Source organism: Propithecus coquereli, unplaced genomic scaffold, assembly GCF_000956105.1.
Source record: "Propithecus coquereli isolate 6110/MARCELLA unplaced genomic scaffold, Pcoq_1.0 Scaffold299, whole genome shotgun sequence".
Taxonomy (NCBI): domain Eukaryota; kingdom Metazoa; phylum Chordata; class Mammalia; order Primates; family Indriidae; genus Propithecus; species Propithecus coquereli.
In genome coordinates, this window is record NW_012148607.1 from 1,004,224 (window position 1) to 1,022,599 (window position 18,376).

At 40.2% G+C, this 18,376-nt stretch overlaps 1 protein-coding gene across 1 annotated transcript in view; it reads left to right on the forward strand.

Moving 5' to 3' along the window:
- EFCAB14 (EF-hand calcium binding domain 14) overlaps nucleotides 1-16,487 on the forward strand; it is a 42,561-nt gene extending 26,074 nt beyond the window's left edge. The window contains exons 5-10 of the mRNA XM_012649016.1: nucleotides 694-804; nucleotides 3,281-3,376; nucleotides 4,431-4,622; nucleotides 8,417-8,531; nucleotides 9,583-9,708; nucleotides 12,994-16,487. Of these exons, the coding sequence (XP_012504470.1) occupies nucleotides 694-804; nucleotides 3,281-3,376; nucleotides 4,431-4,622; nucleotides 8,417-8,531; nucleotides 9,583-9,708; nucleotides 12,994-13,169 (816 nt within the window). The 3' untranslated portion in view covers nucleotides 13,170-16,487. The remainder of the gene's footprint in view (nucleotides 1-693; nucleotides 805-3,280; nucleotides 3,377-4,430; nucleotides 4,623-8,416; nucleotides 8,532-9,582; nucleotides 9,709-12,993) is intronic.
- Nucleotides 16,488-18,376: the final 1,889 nt, after the last annotated feature.

An 18,376-nucleotide genomic window follows, 5' to 3' on the forward strand; every position in this document is an offset into this window, starting at 1 on the left:
CTGGATTATATTAACCAATCCCCAATCATTGAGTCACTCTTACTAAAAAAAGGAAAAGGAAAAAGTTTGGGGAAAAAAAGTTCAGTGCAGATCTGCCGTATGCTCAGCCTTTCACTTCTAGGTGTTGTGATGATAAGAGAGCACACGAAAAGGGAAATGAAAGCGTAAGTCCACATGAAGACTTATGTATGAATGTTCATAGCAGCTTTATTTGTAGTAGTCAAATACTGAAAAACCTAAATGTCCATCAGCATTTGTCCTAAATATCCAGGTGACTAGATAAACTGTGATACCGCCATTCAATGGAATGCTATGCAGCAACATGCTGAGTAACTACAACATACATGAATCTCAGTTATACTAGTGAATGAAGCCATACTTTTAAAAGGACTACTTGCTTACTGGTTGTATTTGTATAAAATTCTAGAAAATGCAAACTGATTTATAGTGACAGAAAGTGGATCAGTGGTTGCCTGAGGACAGGGAGAGGGGGTAGACAGGGGTATGAGGAAACTTTCGCAAGTGATGAATGCTTAGTATCTTGATTGTGGTACTGGTTTCACAGTTGTATGTGTGTCAAAATAATCAAATTATACATTCTGAATATATGAAGTTTCTTGCATGTCAATTATATCTTAATAAAGTTTTTAAAAAGGAAAAAAACCACTGACCTTTCTCCATGTTTTTGTTCAGAGTGTAGCTTCCATTGGCAATACTTTAAACAGTGTCCATCTTGCTGTGGAGGCAATACAGAAAACTGTGGATGAACATAAGAAAACCTTGGAATTGCTGCAGAGTGATATGGTAAGATCTGCAGAAGCTCCAAAAAGTCAGCATGCTCTTGCTCACCCTCTGCATGAGAGTCGTGATACCAGCTTTCCACTGATCTGAACAGGCCCTACTGTGCACTTGTTTAAAAGTTGCAACAATCAAAACAAGCAATGTATGTTGATTGTTCTGCATTCTGTAAATTAAGCAGTTATGATAGATAGAATTAAAAGCTGAGTCTTTTGCAAACATGGTACTGGAGGAAATACAGTGATAAGACAATTCCTGAGGATGGAATGGGTAGGATAAAAAGTGGAAAAGAAGGAAAGGGAAGTGGGAAAGTGTCTCAGTTTATCTATTGCTACATAACAAACCACTCCACACGTTGTGGCTTAAAACAAGTTATTATTTCTCACTATTCCGTGCATCAAGAATTTGAGCAGAGGCCGGGCTCAGTGGCTCACACCTGTAATCCTAACACTCTGGGAGGCCGAGGCGGGCGGGTCGTTTGAGCTCATGAGTTTGAGACCAGCCTGAGCAAGAGCGAGACCCTGTCTCTACTAAAATTAGAAAGAAATTAATCGGACAACTAAAAATACATAGAAAAAATTAGCCGGGCATGGTGGCGCATGCCTGTAGTCCCAGCTATTCGGGAGACTGAGGCAGGAGGATCACTTGAGCCCAGGAGGTTGAGGTTGCTGTGAACTAGGCTGACGCTGCAGCACTCTAGCCCGGGCAACAGAGCCAGACTCTGTCTCAAAAAAAAAAAAGAATTTGAGCAGAGCTCTTAGACTCCCAAGTGCTGAGAGGTGTACTAGAGGATGAACGGCCACCTTGGATGTTCCACCTCTAGCCAGGCTATCAGTTGAATGCTGCCATATGTGTGACCTCAGCCTACCCCACATGGAACAGAAGAATCACTCCTACCCCCACCTCCCAGCTGAGCCCAATCAAGCCAAGAATTGAGAGAAATAATAAATTGTTGTCTTAATACACAAAGTTTTGTGATGATTTCTTGTGCAGCAACAGATAACTAAGACAGAAGCAAAGCCCTGCAGTGCCCAGGAATTATTTTCAAATGTCTCTGGGTCTCTCAATGCTGCTGCAGATGTAAGCTGTCCACAGTCATTCAGAGGCCTTAATGAATCACTTAACGGGTAACAGCTCCATGAGGGATTTATGAAGGGTAAAAAGGTTGGCACAGCCCTTGCTATCTTGCTGGGGAAATGTGTTTTATGTGTAATTTACCTGAAATCAGGATTATTCAAGGCACACAAAAGTTGCCTAGCCTCACCACAAATTTCTAGATCTGCCCCGCACCCACCCAGTGCTGTGCAAGCTTCAAAATTCCGAGTTTAAACTGAGCAGTTTGTAGCACGGAGACCTGGGCTATGTTAGAGAGTTCTAGGAGGGAGGGTTTTTCAATTTCTTCAGAGCCAGTACTCCTCGCTGTTATTTAGTGGGGCTAACCCAGAGGAAAAAGCTTTGACCTGAGTGTCTAGGCACCTGATTCTAGTTCTAACTGCCACTGAGTAACTGTGTGACCTGACCCATAATAACAAAAACCCCTCTAACTCAGCAGTTCTTTTATCCTTATTTTAATATCCTGATCATTACATTCTAAAGTAATTATTTTCTAAAATATGTTTTCCTTACTAAAAATTCCTGCTTTCTAGAACCATGGGTTACTCCCCTCCTTTTCTGTTTCTTCTTGCCTTTTGTTTTTTATAAAAGCAGGGTTGATAAATGTCTGTGATTTCAAATTTCAGGAAAGCAATTTATTTTCACCAATTGCATTCTGTTGTAATTAAGTCTGCTCTCTTAAACTTCCATGGCTTCTAATAGTAATCCTCCTACTGGCATACTTTATACTGAATAAGTCATAGCTATGGGTTCTTAAGGATTAAGCCATGCAAACTTTTTTCCCACTAAAGGGAAAAAGCGTATGTAAACATGTACTTCAGTCTCTGCAAAGAGAGACTTGAACAGTGGGAATGGAATGGGAAAGGAAGGATACCCCTCAAACAGAAGTCTGGGTATGTGCTATAAGGGAAAAACTAGTGATGCACGTGATTGGTATAATAGTTGTGCTCAATGACCAAAGCCAGTGGTTACATGACTGGCTGCCCTTTTAATGTCCAAACCTCTAAGTCCAGTAGAAATGATAACACTGTCCCAGGTTCAGACTGAGTTGGTCCCTGGAAAGTTATAGTGATTCTGTAGGTTCTCTGGGAGTACAGGTAATGGGGGAGAGGAGAAATGGTTTCAGGGAGTTTATTCCATTAAGAGACCGAGAAAGAGACTAGGAGGATCTCGGTTTCCTGCGGTAAGTAATCTGGGTGCTGCTGTTCCTGCTCATCCTTCAAACTGGGCAAAGTATGTGGTGACCCCAGGGCCGAGCACAGGACTGGTTACACTACATACACGTTCTTGGGAAATACTTGTGAATTAATCTATGGATACACCCTAATAATTACTTGTTCTCTACACTAACCTCCATTCCTCTTAACAGGATCAGCAGGAGACTACTGGAGGCACCCAAGTCATTCTGACACCTTCTGCCACATCAGAACTTGACAATAAAACTCACAGTGAGAATTTGAAACAGGTATTTTTTTGTCTCTGGCTTAACTCTCTCTGACCACGGTGGGCTATGGAGGCAGCTGAGTTGTTTGGGCTTAGTGTTGTGGTGCCTCCGCAGGCATCTCCTGCGTCTGTTTGCCTGCCTGGGAACTGAGTGGAGAGGGATGTGTGTAGGTATCTCGGGATCCAAAATGCTGTCCTGTCTCTTCTTTAGAGCTCTGCATTTTTCCCCCTGCATGTCAATCAGTGAAGTAAATTCCTTTTCATATCTTAAAAGATATGGAATGACCAGATTATCCTAAAACTCTTTATAAAAAACAACGATCTGGGCAAGTTAAAGATGGATGGATAGCACATTAATCCAGAGTGATGGCTATTTGGAGCCACATTAAACTCTAAGAATGTTAGAAAGCATATCCTTGAAAATCAGGATTTTCTAAAGTCTAAAGACGAAAAGGCAAAAGGAGAAAAAAGGATATTGAGTTCAGAATCACATTAAAGAGAATAAAGGAAATCTTCACTAAGAAGAATTCTTATCCTGAGTTTAATGCCCTTTAAAACCTGTAGTCATCATTCCTTTTTAAGTAGCAATCTGTACTGGAGGATGTCAATAAAAATAATTGAATCTTGTACTAAATAATGCACTACTTGTTATGGTTTTGTTACATGAGCCAATTCAGTAATTGGTATTGTTCCTAAGGTAGTTTTGTTCTGACAAATTAGGTTAATGGGCCTTTCAGTTAATAACCCAGCAAGCTTTCCCGCCAGCAGGTGAGGTGAACATTGGGAAATCAATTCCCAAGCTCTCAGCTTCCTAGGACCAGAGAGTGAATCATGTAGGTAGTTCTCTTCCCTCTTTTCCCCTCCTGTCTAGCTGAGGTCAAACAATTCCAGAGGGAGTAAATTGAGAGCACTTTAAAGTGGGAGGGACAAAGCAGAGACAGGTAATTGATGGTCAAAACCAGGAAAAGGAGTTTACTTCAGTAGCTTGACACAGTAATGGTTTTTTGGTGCTGCTGGCCTACATGTCTAATATACATCTGTAGTGGATTCCACAACTTGATTTATTTCCACTCTAGGATATCCTGTACCTTCACAACTCTTTGGAGGAGGTAAACAGTGCCCTGGTGGGGTACCAGAGACAGAATGATCTTAAACTCGAAGGGATGAATGAGACAGTCAGTAATCTTACCCAGAGAGTCAACCTGATAGAAAGCGACTTGATTGCTATGAGCAAGTTAGAAAAGAAAGCAAACCTGTCCTTCAGCATGGTAAGCCTTTTCAGATCTTTTGTGGCATGTTCTGTGTTGCAGTATGTTTTGTCTGTACATGGATGACATTCCACAACCTTTTGAGAACAGTCTTCTGGCATATTTGAGAGGTTACACATTTGTACTGTGCTTTATCCGTGTCTCCTTTAATCCTTGCACCAGCCCTGTGATGTGAATGGCACAGGCACTGGATTTGGAAGGGGCGACATGGAGAAGTCCAGTCGCTTGCCAAGGCCTCACCGCAAGCTGTTGGCAGAGATGACAAGCTTCCTATTATGTTACCAGTGGCCCATCTGGTAGGGAGGCTCTGGCACGTATTTCCAAGGGAGGGCTTCTTGATCTTTTTTTAGTTGTTAGGGGTGGGAGCCATGACAGTGACAGTAACTGAAAATCTTTTGCCATTTCTTTACACCTGAACTTGGCTTTCAGATTTATCCTGCTTCTGTCTGTCTATTAAGGAGACCCATTTGCCCATAACGTCAGGAAAGTCATTTAAAACAGATCAGGTCAGACCAGCTCCCCAACTTAAGAAGTCATGGAGTTCAACCCCTCATTTTATATTAATATATAAGGAAACTGAGTGACCTACTAAGTCACTGATGCTGGCAGACCATGCACATTTACTGGGTTTTGTGTTATCATTAATAAAATGAGGGATTTTTTTTTTAATCACCTTTCACATAAACATTGTGCAGGGATCCATGTGGATTATTTTTTAATAGCTGCAGGCCCCACCCTTAAAGATTTCATACAGCAAAGAGACAGGCGTATATTTAAAAATGGAAACCAAATACAGGAAATTGTACTATAAATTGAAGTTACCACCAAAGCTGGAAGCAAGCCCACAAATAAAGTAGAACTCTGGCACATGGAAAGCAGTGTTTGAACTGGCTCTGCCACAGTGGAGCCTTGGCAAGTTGCCTGGACTTGGCTTTGAAGGGTGGAATAGGAAGAACCTATTTCCCCCTCCTGCTTTACAAGGGCGAGTAATTTACTATAATACAATGCTGTGAAGATTAAAGGAGCTTTATTTTAAAAAGCCCTTTTGAACTCAGCTAAGTATGGGCTAGGAATTTTGGATGATGAGCATTATATCTTGAAGGTTTTCAAGATTATTATGAAAACTTGCCACCCCCAAACTCCCCTTACTGTCTCTGCCCTCCCCACTTTATTTTTCCCCAGCAAAGAAAATTGGTAATAGTATCCATCTGTCCTGATGTTTCTTCTAACAGCATCATACCTAGCATGGTTCTGGGTAAAAGTTCTATTGCCTTTTATACTTCAAAGTTCAAAAGTTTGTGACTGAACCACTAGCAGCACCAGTTTCAGTGGTGTCTCTCTGTGGCCTTTCTCCTCTGTCCTCCCATCTCCCACTCCTGCCATTTCTGTTGAAAGTATTCTGAGACCCTTTAAATAAATTTGACCAATTTGTTTAAAAGTGTTAGATGCTGTTTAAGTTTTAATGTTTGTTTGCCTTTTATCTTCCCTTGTTCTTCTTGCTCTTTAAGATGGGTGACAGAGCTGCCACTCTGAAAAGAGAGTCTTTGGATCAAGTGACCAACAGAACAGATAAAGTAAAAATCCAAAGGATAATGGTAAATGAGAGGAGGCTTTCCCTGAAGTAAAAATAAAATACATCAGCATTTCTGTGCTTTTGATATATTACTTCTTTTTCAAAAAGAGCACTTTGGTCTCATGTGCTAAAATGTCAAGACAAAGCAATTAGCAAATTAGTGTATTAGTGAATGAATGAATACTTTATCAGGCACCTACCCTGTGCCAAGCACTTTGCTGGGAGCTGGGGTGACCAGCACGAGCAAGGCAGACACATGACCCCTGTTCTGGTGGAGCTCAAAGTCCATCAGTCAGAAAATCATTAACACATAATTGAATAGATCGTGAATCACAAGTATGATAAGTGCTACAAAGGAAAAGTATAGGGTATGGTGAGGGGGCTATCAGAGGACAGAAAGGCTTCCCTAAGGAAATGACTGTAAGACAGCAAGTTATCTATACTGGTGTTGGGGGACAGAGGCACAGATAATCTAAAAATGGTGTATAACCTAAAAATTATTTCCTGTTTTTAGATTGCAGTCTAATGTATTCATAGTCCATTTAAGAACCTCAGCCAGTTCCCTTCACCTTGTACCTTCCCCTTTTTTGTTCTTCCCAGACATACTGTCGAAGCAATCTGTAATACGCTTTAATATCCTAAGACAGAAAGTTTGATTACAACATTCTCTGATTAGAGTGGTGTTTAATATAAGCCCTGGGCTGAGAAAAGGAAAAGCCAGGCAGATTATGACTGAGTGACTAAAATATCATCTCAGATGCACATTGCATTTGAGAAGTTCAGAAAATGTGAGGTTCAGAGGAAATGAACTTGAACTGGAACCACAGTACAGGCAGCTTTTGATGTGATGCTTTCCATCTTTATTTTTTCTTCCTTAATAATTTTCTAGACTAGATAAAGTCACTTATATTAAGGTTTTAATGCTAGGCTTCGGTTGAGTTTTCTAATTGCTTCTGCAGTTTTTTTTTAAACCTCACCTAGAGAATGACAAGAAAAATAAAGAGCACAAAAAAATTAGCAGTAATTGGGGGGGCAAGGGCAATATACGTAACCTAAACATCTGTACCCCCATAATATGCTGAAATTAAAAAAAAAAAATTAGCACGAATGCTATTAGAAAGTAGTAGTGATTTCAGCAACAGTTCACATATTAACAGTAAATATCAGAACACACTAGTATGCAGTTTTGCCTAAATTTCTTGGCTTTACTTTCAGACCCTTTGTTTTCAACTGTCATCCTAATGTATCAGTTCCTTTGTCCTACCTCATCTGAACATCCTAACTGTATATAATTTCTCCTTACCATTAATTCTTCAAGCACTTAGTACCTAATTTTTGTTACATATGTTCATATTTTAGTTCCCTAAATAAACTAAGAGTGAATACTTACAGTAACTATTAGGGTAGAAATATAGGAGAGAGGTAAGTAAATACATATTGAATAAAAGAAATGTGTAATGAGTTGATGTTTAATTAAACATAGGATCAGGACTTTTCACACTAGCCTAAGTAGTTAGAAACCAGCCTCATAGAAACCAGACTTCTCTCTTTTTATAATTAAATGTATTTTTATATGCCACTCTGGATCCTCCTCGGACTGAGGCAGGGTATGGGGAAGAAACTTTTTTAAAAGATGTAAGCAAGCAAGACTTTGAATTGAAATATTACAGCTCCTTCTTCATGTTCCTAACAGTTCCTGCCAGTTGAATCGTCACCAGGAGGATAGAGGGAAGATGGGGGAATACTGTGGTTTGTTTTTGTTTAGTTGCTTTTTTTTTTAAGATAATAAGAGCATGAAACTCTGCCTAATGTGGTCTCGTCACAAGGTGAAGTAAGATATTCAGGAAAGTTATTTAGTTAGTTTGAAATAGCTCCTGGAAAATATCCTACTCATTTAGGAAATGGGTGTCACACCTGAGCAAGGGTACATTTCCTTTACTGCTGACACATAATGCCTTCCCTCATCAGCCGAAATCTTCACAGTGAATTAGATCATCTGTAGTATAATGTCCCCTTAATGGTCTCAAATCCAGCCAGACACTCATCAACGCTGAGGACCAAAGATATCTCTAGTATTTGTTGATTCATTCCTTCATTGCCTTTATGCGGAACCTACTGAGGGTCAAGCATTACGTGCTAAATAGGCTCTGGGAATATAGCAGAGACTCAGATGAGGTCGTACTTCCACCTTAATTAAACCTTCTGTGATCTTTGTTTTAAGCAGAAAGAAGATAGTTCAAATTCTCAGGTATCCAAGCTAAGAGAGAAACTGCAGCTTATCAGCGCTCTCACAAACAAACCTGAGAGCAACAGGCCTCCAGAGACTGCCAGTGAAGGTGAGAGCAGGGCCGGCTTCTGAATATTTCACGCAGGCTTGGGCAGCTTGCCTCCCACACAGGGAGCGGGGAAGGTGTTCCAGCAGTACTGATCGAACCAAGTGAGTGATGCCTGAGCGCACTGAGATGAAGCTGAAACACTTTGCTTTCATATAGAAAAAGCCCATTTTGTACATGATTTGTATTCTAGTCTATTAAGGGAAGAACGGGTAATGTTTAGCTGGAAATAGACTTTTCCATGCTGTCTGCATCCAATTATAGGCAAAAATGTTACTGTCATAGGAGATATTAAATCAGCCCTAAATATTGTTTATGGGAGTCTTTTCATTTCTGTAAGTATATAAAATTTACTTTAAAATAAATATTAGTCCTTCTGAAAATCATTAACAAATAGTGGTGGGATCATTGGATTAAAAGGGCCCTTGGCTTTAGGTAGAGACCTAGCTGATCAATATTAGCAGGTACATCCACCTCCACTAATTTTGGTCCTATGAGGATATAACCAAGGCATTGGACTGTGTTGGCTTTGATCCCTTTTCCCCCAAAAGTATTTTTCAGTTTTGGAAAAATAATACAACCTCTCTTGAATTCTCTTTTGGGTAAGAAACAGAACTACAGTGGGAGGCCTTGTCCTAGCACTGTGCTACATAATCCTGTGGTAGCACTGTTAGCACCAGGTCATCTGCTGACACATATGCTGGCACATCTCACAGGGTGTCAAAAGATCTTTAATATCCGACCACCATGCTGTTGTCACTTGGCAGCTTTAGACTCTTACCATCTAAATATGTAAAAAGGTAACTTGTACCATAAGATCTTCCAATGAGACCGCTGCTTCAAACCTTAATGTAAATTATAAGACTGATCTTCACTTGCCCACAAACATATCTCAGTCCAAGCCTTTAACTTCACATAGTCACTGTGCTACTTAATTCTCAACTGTTTCTCAAATAAGTACATACACAGTTGCCCTAAAAGGTGACCTTCAATTCTAGTTTAATTTGGTGTTAGAGTCAATAATACTAAGTAAAATCATATGTATTTGTTACAGAGCAAGTACAGAGTTTCACATCAAAGCCATCAGCATTGCCAAAATTTTCACAGTCTCCTGGAGGCCCAGTTGAGAAAACTGCCCAACTAAGACCTATCTCCCTACCAGGAATTTCTAGCATTAAAGGTAAATTTTTATACCATGGGGTAATGATGGGACTGTTCAAAGTATTAACTTTATTAATGTGTTCTTAACCTACAAAAAAATTATATTTGGACATTTATTTAGCAGTTCCTATGGGCCAGATAGATGTGCATTATTTTATATAATCCTGATAACATCCCATGAACATAAGTATTCATGTATTATACTGATTTTACTGATAGGGAAACTGCCTAAGTCCACACAGCAAATAATTAGTTGAGGCAGAATTCAAACTGAAGCAGTCTGACACCGAAGTTTGCACTGTTAACCAATGTACTCTATTGTCTCTCTATTAATTTTGTTTAGGGTCTTTGTTCATTCACTGAGCACCTCATTAGACCGACCAACCCATTCTGAGCAATAAGAAAACAATATAAGATAGGTCTCTCTCCTCAAGGACATTACAATCTAGTGGAGAAGGCATAAAAACAAATACAATACTGTGAGATTAGCAAAATAAAGTAAAAGTTGACCCTGTTTGTCAGGGCCCTCCAAAAAAGGAGGCACTCTTCTGCCAAAAATCAGCAAAATAAACATCAGTGGGAAGGATATGATTCACAGGAAGATGTGTTTGCCTTCAAGCAGTGTATGTTCTGTCCCTCATTGTGGTGTTTAGAGCCTCCTGATTTTGCATTTGCTAACTGCCTGACAAATCACCAGCTCCTGTCCGCCTGCCCTCTTCCTCTGGCTCTTCTCTTTGGCTTAGAACCCATTCCACTGGCAAACATTTCTTTACCTCACGAGACTGGATTATGCTCCTCGTGTACGCTCTTATATTTTGTTTGCCCCTGTTTAGCACATGTCACTCTGTTGTAATATCCTGGGGAGATACAAAGGTTAACTTCCTGTGGGTAAGGACTATCTATGTCTTGTTTACTCCCAGCCCTTAGCACAGTACTTTGTTAAGGGAATGAATGAGTTATCTACATGCCGCAATTAAATGCTTAAAGCATAGAAGACTTAAAAATTTATATTACCATTTAAACACGATTATTGTTATTTTCCTATTTCTGATTTTTTTTTCTATTTTCTGGGAAGAGAATTTTAAGGTGTGTTTAATGGCAACACAAGTTGCATCCTCCCACTCTCCATTATTACATCACCAATTGATGAGAATGGGGAAAAGACTGTTAATTTTGTGCTTCAGTCTTCAGCATAGGCTTTAGCACCTTTGAATGACTTCCCTTTTGAAGTGACACGAAGCAGCAATGATTTTTATTTGAATACTGCTACCAAGTACATAGCATATTATATAAACTCATGCCGGAAAAAAAAAAAATTCCCGGTGGCCGCTTGGTGGCAGGCATTGGGAACAAGTGCACCACTTGCTTTTCTGGCTTGCGGAGAGCTTTTGAGGTTTTATTAGCTGCATTGCTGGGCCTTTCATAGGAGTGAGAGTAGGGCCCTATTCAGAAGCTTGTTTACAAGAATTCCTTGATGGACTGGACCTTGCACGACAACTATTTTCCCTCCTTTCAGCCCATTTTCATTCTTCCCAAGTACCAAACACCAAGAGGCCTATTGAATCTAGATGTGGCATTGAATAAATGAAGAAAGTGAAGGAATTTAGGAAGATTTTGAAAGGAACGTAAGCCCCATTGACCTTCTTTAGTACTAGAGACTACATCTTCTGTTTGATTATGAGGACTCAATCAAGTCCTTTTTAAATGTTATGTAAATAATCAGCCTTCCTAAATATTTATTATGGGGCCCTTAAGAAAAATATTATAGAAATTCTCTAATCCTATGGGCTCAAATAGTGCCTTACAAATAAAAAAGAAGATAGATCAATTGGTAGTCTTACTCTCTTTCTTATTTATAAAAAAAAAAAACAACTTGCAGAGAGAGCATGCTTTGAAGAGATACAGAGTCCTCTGGTTCTTTTTTTTTAATTGAGATACAATTTACATACCATAACATTCACTCTTTTTAAATGTATATTTCAGTGGTTTTTTATTGTATTCACAGGCTGTACAACCATCCTCACTATCTAATTCCAAAACATTTTCATCACCCTAAAAGGAATCTCTATACCCATTAAACACTCATCCCCTGCCCCTCCCCACCCAGTCCCTGGCAACCACAAGTCTCTTGACCGCTATCTCTATGAATTGCTTATTTGGGGTGTTTCATATATATGGAATCGTACAATATGTGGCCTTGTGTATGCTTCTTTCTTTCAATATGCTTCTTTCACTTAGTATAATTTTTTATGGGCCATTCATGCTGTAGCAGGTAGTGATACTTCATTCCTTTTTATGGCTGAATAATATTCCATTGTAGCCACATACATTTTGTTCATTTGTCAGTTGATGGACATTTAGCTATTAGGAGTAATGCTGCAATGAATGTTCACATGCAGGTTTTTATGTAGAAGTAAGTTTTCGCTTCTCTTGGGTATATACCTAGGAATGGAATTAGTGGATCATTTGATAACTCTAACTTTCTGAGGAATTGCCAAACTGTTTTCCAAAGTGGCTGTACCATTTTACATTCCCATCTGCAATGTATTAATATAAGGGTTCAATCCACTTTCTCCACATCCTCTCTAACACTTGTTATCACCTATCTTTTTGATTATAGCCATCCTAGTGATTATGAAGTGGTATCTCATTGTGGTTTTGAGACCCTGGTTCTTGAGCTGCTTAATTTCTGGATCTAGAGAGACAATATCACATAGTAGAACAAGCACCAGACTAGGTAGTAAGAAAAGTTGTATTCTAGTCCACTGAAAAGTTATGTGACCTTAGGCAAGTTACTTTCCTCTTTGAGCTTTGGTTTTCCTATGAAAAATGGGAAAACCGTGAGTGTTTGGGATTATTACTATTTAAGGGCTTCCAAGTCCTTCCTCCAGTCCCCACCCGGCTATCCAACAGGAAATCTCACAATATGCCACAGCTGTTTTACAGGCTAGCTCCTATCAAGTAGCTCATTAGGCCTCTGTATTCCTTTTCTCCCCTTCAATTTAAGACTAAAATCTGGAAAATCGAAAGGCCCTGGATAGAGAGAAAGCCAGTTCATTCATGTCTCCTGTGATCATCTGTCACTGCTTCTATTTTGGGGTATAGTGCCATATAGTTTTCCTCTCATTCTTAAAGGATCAAAAATTAGTCTTTCTGATTTAGGGAAACCCTAAACTTTACCTTTTGGAAATAAAATATGGAAAGTAGCTTTTCCTTTAGTGCTTTAAGTTCAGTTGAGGCTACTTTTAACTAAATTTAGCTATATGTGTAGACATATACATTTTTTGTAATTCCTTTTTGACAGATCTTCAGGATTTATTCCACAAGACTGGCCAGGACGTGGATGGGAAGCTGACCTACCAGGAAATCTGGAACTCACTAGGTTCTGCCATGCCAGAACCAGAGAGCTTGAGAGCATTTGATTCCGATGGAGATGGAAGATACTCATTCCTGGAGCTAAGAGTAGCTTTAGGTGTCTAGCCTCATTGGGCATGTTTTAGAAATGGCTATGTACCCTGGACTGCCTAAAATCTACTTACCTAACAGAAACAACCCTTACCCATCAGTCCTCTAGTCCTCCAAACTACTGTAGCAGACACATTGCCACCTTTTAATTGTTTGAAGAAGCTATATAAAAGTTATTTTTTTAAAAAAGAAGACCATTTTACTTATAATGTGATGTTCAGAAATCTATGATTTCCTGAGACCAGTAAGATCTTACATTTTTAAATTGCCAGAAAAAAATAATAAAGCCCTCTTTTTTTCTCTTTCCTTTTTTTGAGGGGAGGAGACCTTATCTTTTAAAACTGAGTAATGTGTATATAGAGAGAATAAGCCACCTTTTATATTTCACATAAATTTGCCTTAAATTAGCTGCACTTTATAGAGACTCAGAAAATGTCTTTTCTTTAAAAGATGGGCCTTTTCTGTTTGTAAATATTTAAAAAGAAAGAAAGATTGTGCATATTGTGTGGAAAGTAGGAAGAATGGTTTTGAACAGGATATGAACAAATGACTTGTTATTAAAAATTGCTAATCTGATCTGGGTAGCAGTTGAAACTATGTCCACATCTCCTTAAGGCATCCCTCAAAGGCCCAGATGCTGCTATGGGCTTTGGCTTAGTGGCTGGGGGAATAGATTCAGGGAGTAGACACTGTGAAGACAGTGCTGACTCCAGGCTCAGGAAAGTAGGATTCTGGTCCTTTGTTCCTGTTCCCTCAGCTAATCCCAATCTGGGAATCAGAGAAGTCTTGTTGGGGATTTTTCTCATTTTTAATCCTATTTCAGGGTTTATAAGCCTAAAACGTTATCCATTTTCCCTCTTCAGAAAGCTAGATTGTCTTCCCCCACCCACCCACTCAAGTTTATCTTAAAGCTATAGCTGTCTTCCACCTCCAGTACCATCTCCATTCTGAATGGCAGGGCTAACATCCCCTGGTCACTGCCTCAGACTGACCATCCAGAGCTTTAGAGGAGAGCTATGCCTCTGATTTTGACCCATGAAACAACACCCCTTGAGATTTTACCTGAGGGTAATGAAGAACCTGGTATGTTTCTCTGTGGGAAGAAGAAGGCCAAAAAGATTATGAAATGAAACATAAGAAATCATATTTGATATCCTTACAGTTATCAGCTCAGAAGTAGCTAGAGGCTTTCTGTCCAGAGGATGCCAAAGTATGGCAGGGCAGACCTGGGGCAGGGGCCTTCATGCGATGGTAGCAAGTTTTTTCAAATCTAAAACAAGCAAGTGCAATACTCCCTTCAAATACTTCGGTGGACCTGGCACAAACGGACTGGAATAATACCTCCATGTCCCCTGTATGTTGAGTCTAAACTTGATGTGTTGTTCCTGGAAGCAGTCTTTGGGCAACACAAAAGGAAAAAACTATATAACTTTGCTTTAGGCCAAGTCGGGGAGAAACTAGAGAAGCTTTCATGGCACAGTTTTCTTTAATAAAGATCATTTCCTTTTTGACTTTGTTCAGGTTGCCCTGTCAGCCTCGAATACAGTCCAGCACTCTTAAATATTTAAGGGCTGATTTTTTCTTTATGATGTTCAGTTTGGTGTTGACTAACCTTGAATTTTTTTCTAGAAGTATTAAAATTTAGTTAAAGCAAGATGAGTCTTTTTCCATGAATGTGTCTGCTTATCTCATAATGGCTTATGCTTCTCCCCTTTTTTTTTTTCTTAACATTTCTCTTGCTCATCTAAGCGATTTCACTTTCTTGGAAAGGTTAAAGTATAGTATAAAATTTGCCTGGCACTTTAGATAACTTGAAGATAACTCTTACTCTTCTGGCTGCCTTCCATGCCCCCCCTTTTTTTTTAATATATACATCCTTATAGATTTTATAACAACCAAATAAAATTCTAGCAATAAATTGAATTATACTGCTATATTTGTATATACCGTACCATAAATAGTATGTCTGTACCTGGAAGGTATTTTTTTCAAGAACTGATTTATATGAAATATACTTGAGGGTAATGTAGCTTGTCCTTTTTAGTTTCAAATTCTTATTCATAGGCAGATACTTCGAAGACACTTTAACTCTTTGTTGTATGTACTTTTCTTTTGCATCAGATAACTATAGGTGAAGTCCATCTTGTTTTTTAGTTTATCTTCTGTTCTTCCTACCTCGCTCGAGCTTGTCTGACCAGCAGCATCCCTGAGCCAGTGTGTAATACCATCTTCTCCCCCACCAAGTTTGGCAGAGGTGTTTATGCTATAGTCTCAGACCTATGAATACCCTTGTCATCCTGCCTGAGAAAGTACCATATGTTCCAGGCAGAAGTAGGATATGTTGAATTCCTTTGCTCTAACTGGAACATACTCGCTGGCTTAAGAGCCCCGTAAGCCTGCTCAGTGTTGATTGGGATTTTTATTTATCTCACCCAGCCTGTGACTTGTGTTCAGCTGTAGTCAAGCCTCACCTGCCACGTCTCAGCTCTGAGAGGAAGATTGGGTAGTGATGGTGAATTTGGTTTTGGTTTTGGCTTTAAATCCTTTTACCTTTTTAGCCTAGCAGCTCCTACTGCTTCTTTCCTAAGTTACCCACAGCACTGCTTCTTGGTCCTTTCTTTCTTTTGCCTTGTACTCTCTGATACAATGTATACTAAAAGAGCCTCCCCATAAAACAGAGAGGCAAAAAGGTAGTGTAGAAAGAGAAGCGCCAAAAGGAGAGAGTACCTAACTTCGAGATGACTGCAGTGTCATCTAAAGGGCAGAGGGGTGCCTGGCACTCAGGAATGTGTCTGACGCAACAAAGCTGAAGAGTGGACCCCCTTCACCTGCTGCTGGCCATTCTCCCTTCCATTGGAGTTTCCTTTCTTTACAGTTGCTGTACATGACCCCATCGGCCCGCTCGCTGGTCTGCCGATCACAGTTGAGGATTTTGATTGTGATGGCCTCATACTCATATGATGGCCTGTTGAGTTGTTTTTAGTGATAGGTTTTGTTTGCTACACACCTCATTGGCTTGCTTACCAACACCAGCTAGATGTGGTCCCTTCTCTCACATCCAAACCAGAACACATTTGGGTATTCCTGAGACTTCATAGAGCGTGTATTGTTTGTTATACGAACCTAACCTACCTTGTTGTTTTCTCATATTAAGAAATGTAAATCTACTTTGTTTTAGTGGAGCTATTTTGGTAATGTATTAATATGAGCAATTTTGGTTCTGTTTATGGCGTGAATTCAAGGTTTCCATGACTTGATTTGAGCTTTGCTTATTTCATATCAGTAATATAGCCATTTTAATTTATCTAAATAAAACGTTTCCTTTTTCTCTCACTGTGTTGGAGTAAAGCCTCTCCCACTCCCCCAATTACTAAGAAAAAAAAATCTACTTTGATCCCTGTTTTTATGGACTCCTTACTCCTTTTGAAAGCAAGGAGTAATAATAGATGGTGGGCACCAAGTAATGGTCAAGAGTCTGCCTTAAGGATGGCAGTATTGGGCCTGAAGAAGCAAAGGCTGCAGAGCCCAGGCTTTAGGCATCTCCAGAGTGGGAGGGATGAGCGGGGGAGCAGTGAGCCCCCACCCTTGAGTCAGCTAAGAAGCACCACTTAGGCCTATTTTATATTTAGAGATTCAACATTAGAGCATGTTTGCAAGAAATATTCCATTGCCTTTTTTTTTTTTTTTTTTGAGACAGAGTCTCGCTCTGTTGCCCGGGCTAGAGTGAGTGCCGTGGCGTCAGCCTAGCTCACAGCAAGCGATCCTTCTGTCTCAGCCTCCCGCATAGCTGGGACTACAGGCATGCGCCACCATGCCCGGCTAATTTTTTCTATATATTTTTAGCTGTCCAATTAGTTTCTTTCTATTTTTGGTAGAGACAGAGTCTCGCTCTTGCTCAGGCTGGTCTCGAACTCCTGAGGTCAAACAATCCGCCCACCTCGGCCTCCCAGAGTGCTAGGATTACAGGCGTGAGCCACCGCGCCCGGCCTCCATTGCCTTTAAAGAGGGAGTGGGGCCCCCGCTTGAAATCCATCACTAGAGAGGGGTCATACAGGGCTGGAGTTTTTTTACACATAGAAAAATAAGAAAAAAATTAACTCTACATATTTGCTATATTCTGGGAATCTCCTCTTCCCCTGTTCCCCAAACACACACAAAATCTGGATGGGCCGGGCGTGGTAGCTCACGCCTGTAATCCTGGCACTCTGGGAGGCCGAGGTGGGAGGATTGCTTGTGGTCAGGAGTTCGAGACCAGCCTGGGCAAAAGTGAGACCCCGTCTCTACTAAAAATAGAAAAATTAACCAGGCACGGTGGCGTGCGCCTATAATCCTAGCTACTTGGGAGGCTGAGGCAGGAGGATCGCTTGAGCCCAGGAGTTTGAGGTTGCTGTGAGCTAGGCTGACGCCACAGCACTCTAGCCCAGGTGACAGTGCAAGACTCGGTCTCAAAAAAAAAAAATTCTGGGTGGCCCTTCCGCTCAGGGAAGACCATACATACAGCTTAGGTCATTGTCAAATAGGGTGAAAGGCATTGTTCATTTCCAAAGTGAAAGGGAGAAATTTATTCCTGTCACAGGATATAAATTTCTTATCTTAAAACTGAGTCCAAATATCCTGTATTATCTTTGTGTCTCCTTTTAGGACCATTTCCAGAAGGAAAAAAAATTATTTATATTCTCATGTAGTGGATCCTAATGTTTAGGGAGGGCATGGATCCCTTTAAGAAAGATAAAAACTATGGATATATTTTTGTGTATAATTTCAGGGGGGTTCACTGACCAGCCCCTCCTCCAAGCCAAGTTAGTGACACCCTACACACTCACATTCACCAAGTGTTTTCTAACAAGACATCATCAGGGAAGGTGTCTTGTGGGAAGGTGTGGTGGGAAGATCAGGAACTTTGATGCCAGGCAGATGTACATTTGAGAACTGGCTCTGCAATGTAAGAAAGATACAGCATGTGCCCCTGGAACCTGTCTCTTCATCTATCCACGTGGCAGGGTTCTTGTGAGTTATTAGAAATAATGTATAAAGACAGACACATAAAACCTCAATACATCATAGACACTAATAACAAAGAATGCAGTTTAGCCGGTAGTGTAGTAGGGCTCACGGGTCTCGTGATGACTTGCTTTGCCTGTGACATAGCCACTGTGAATCGCCATAGTCGTGTGCCCTCAGCAGCTATCACTCTTGTGTCAGCTGCGCTGCACATCCCACAG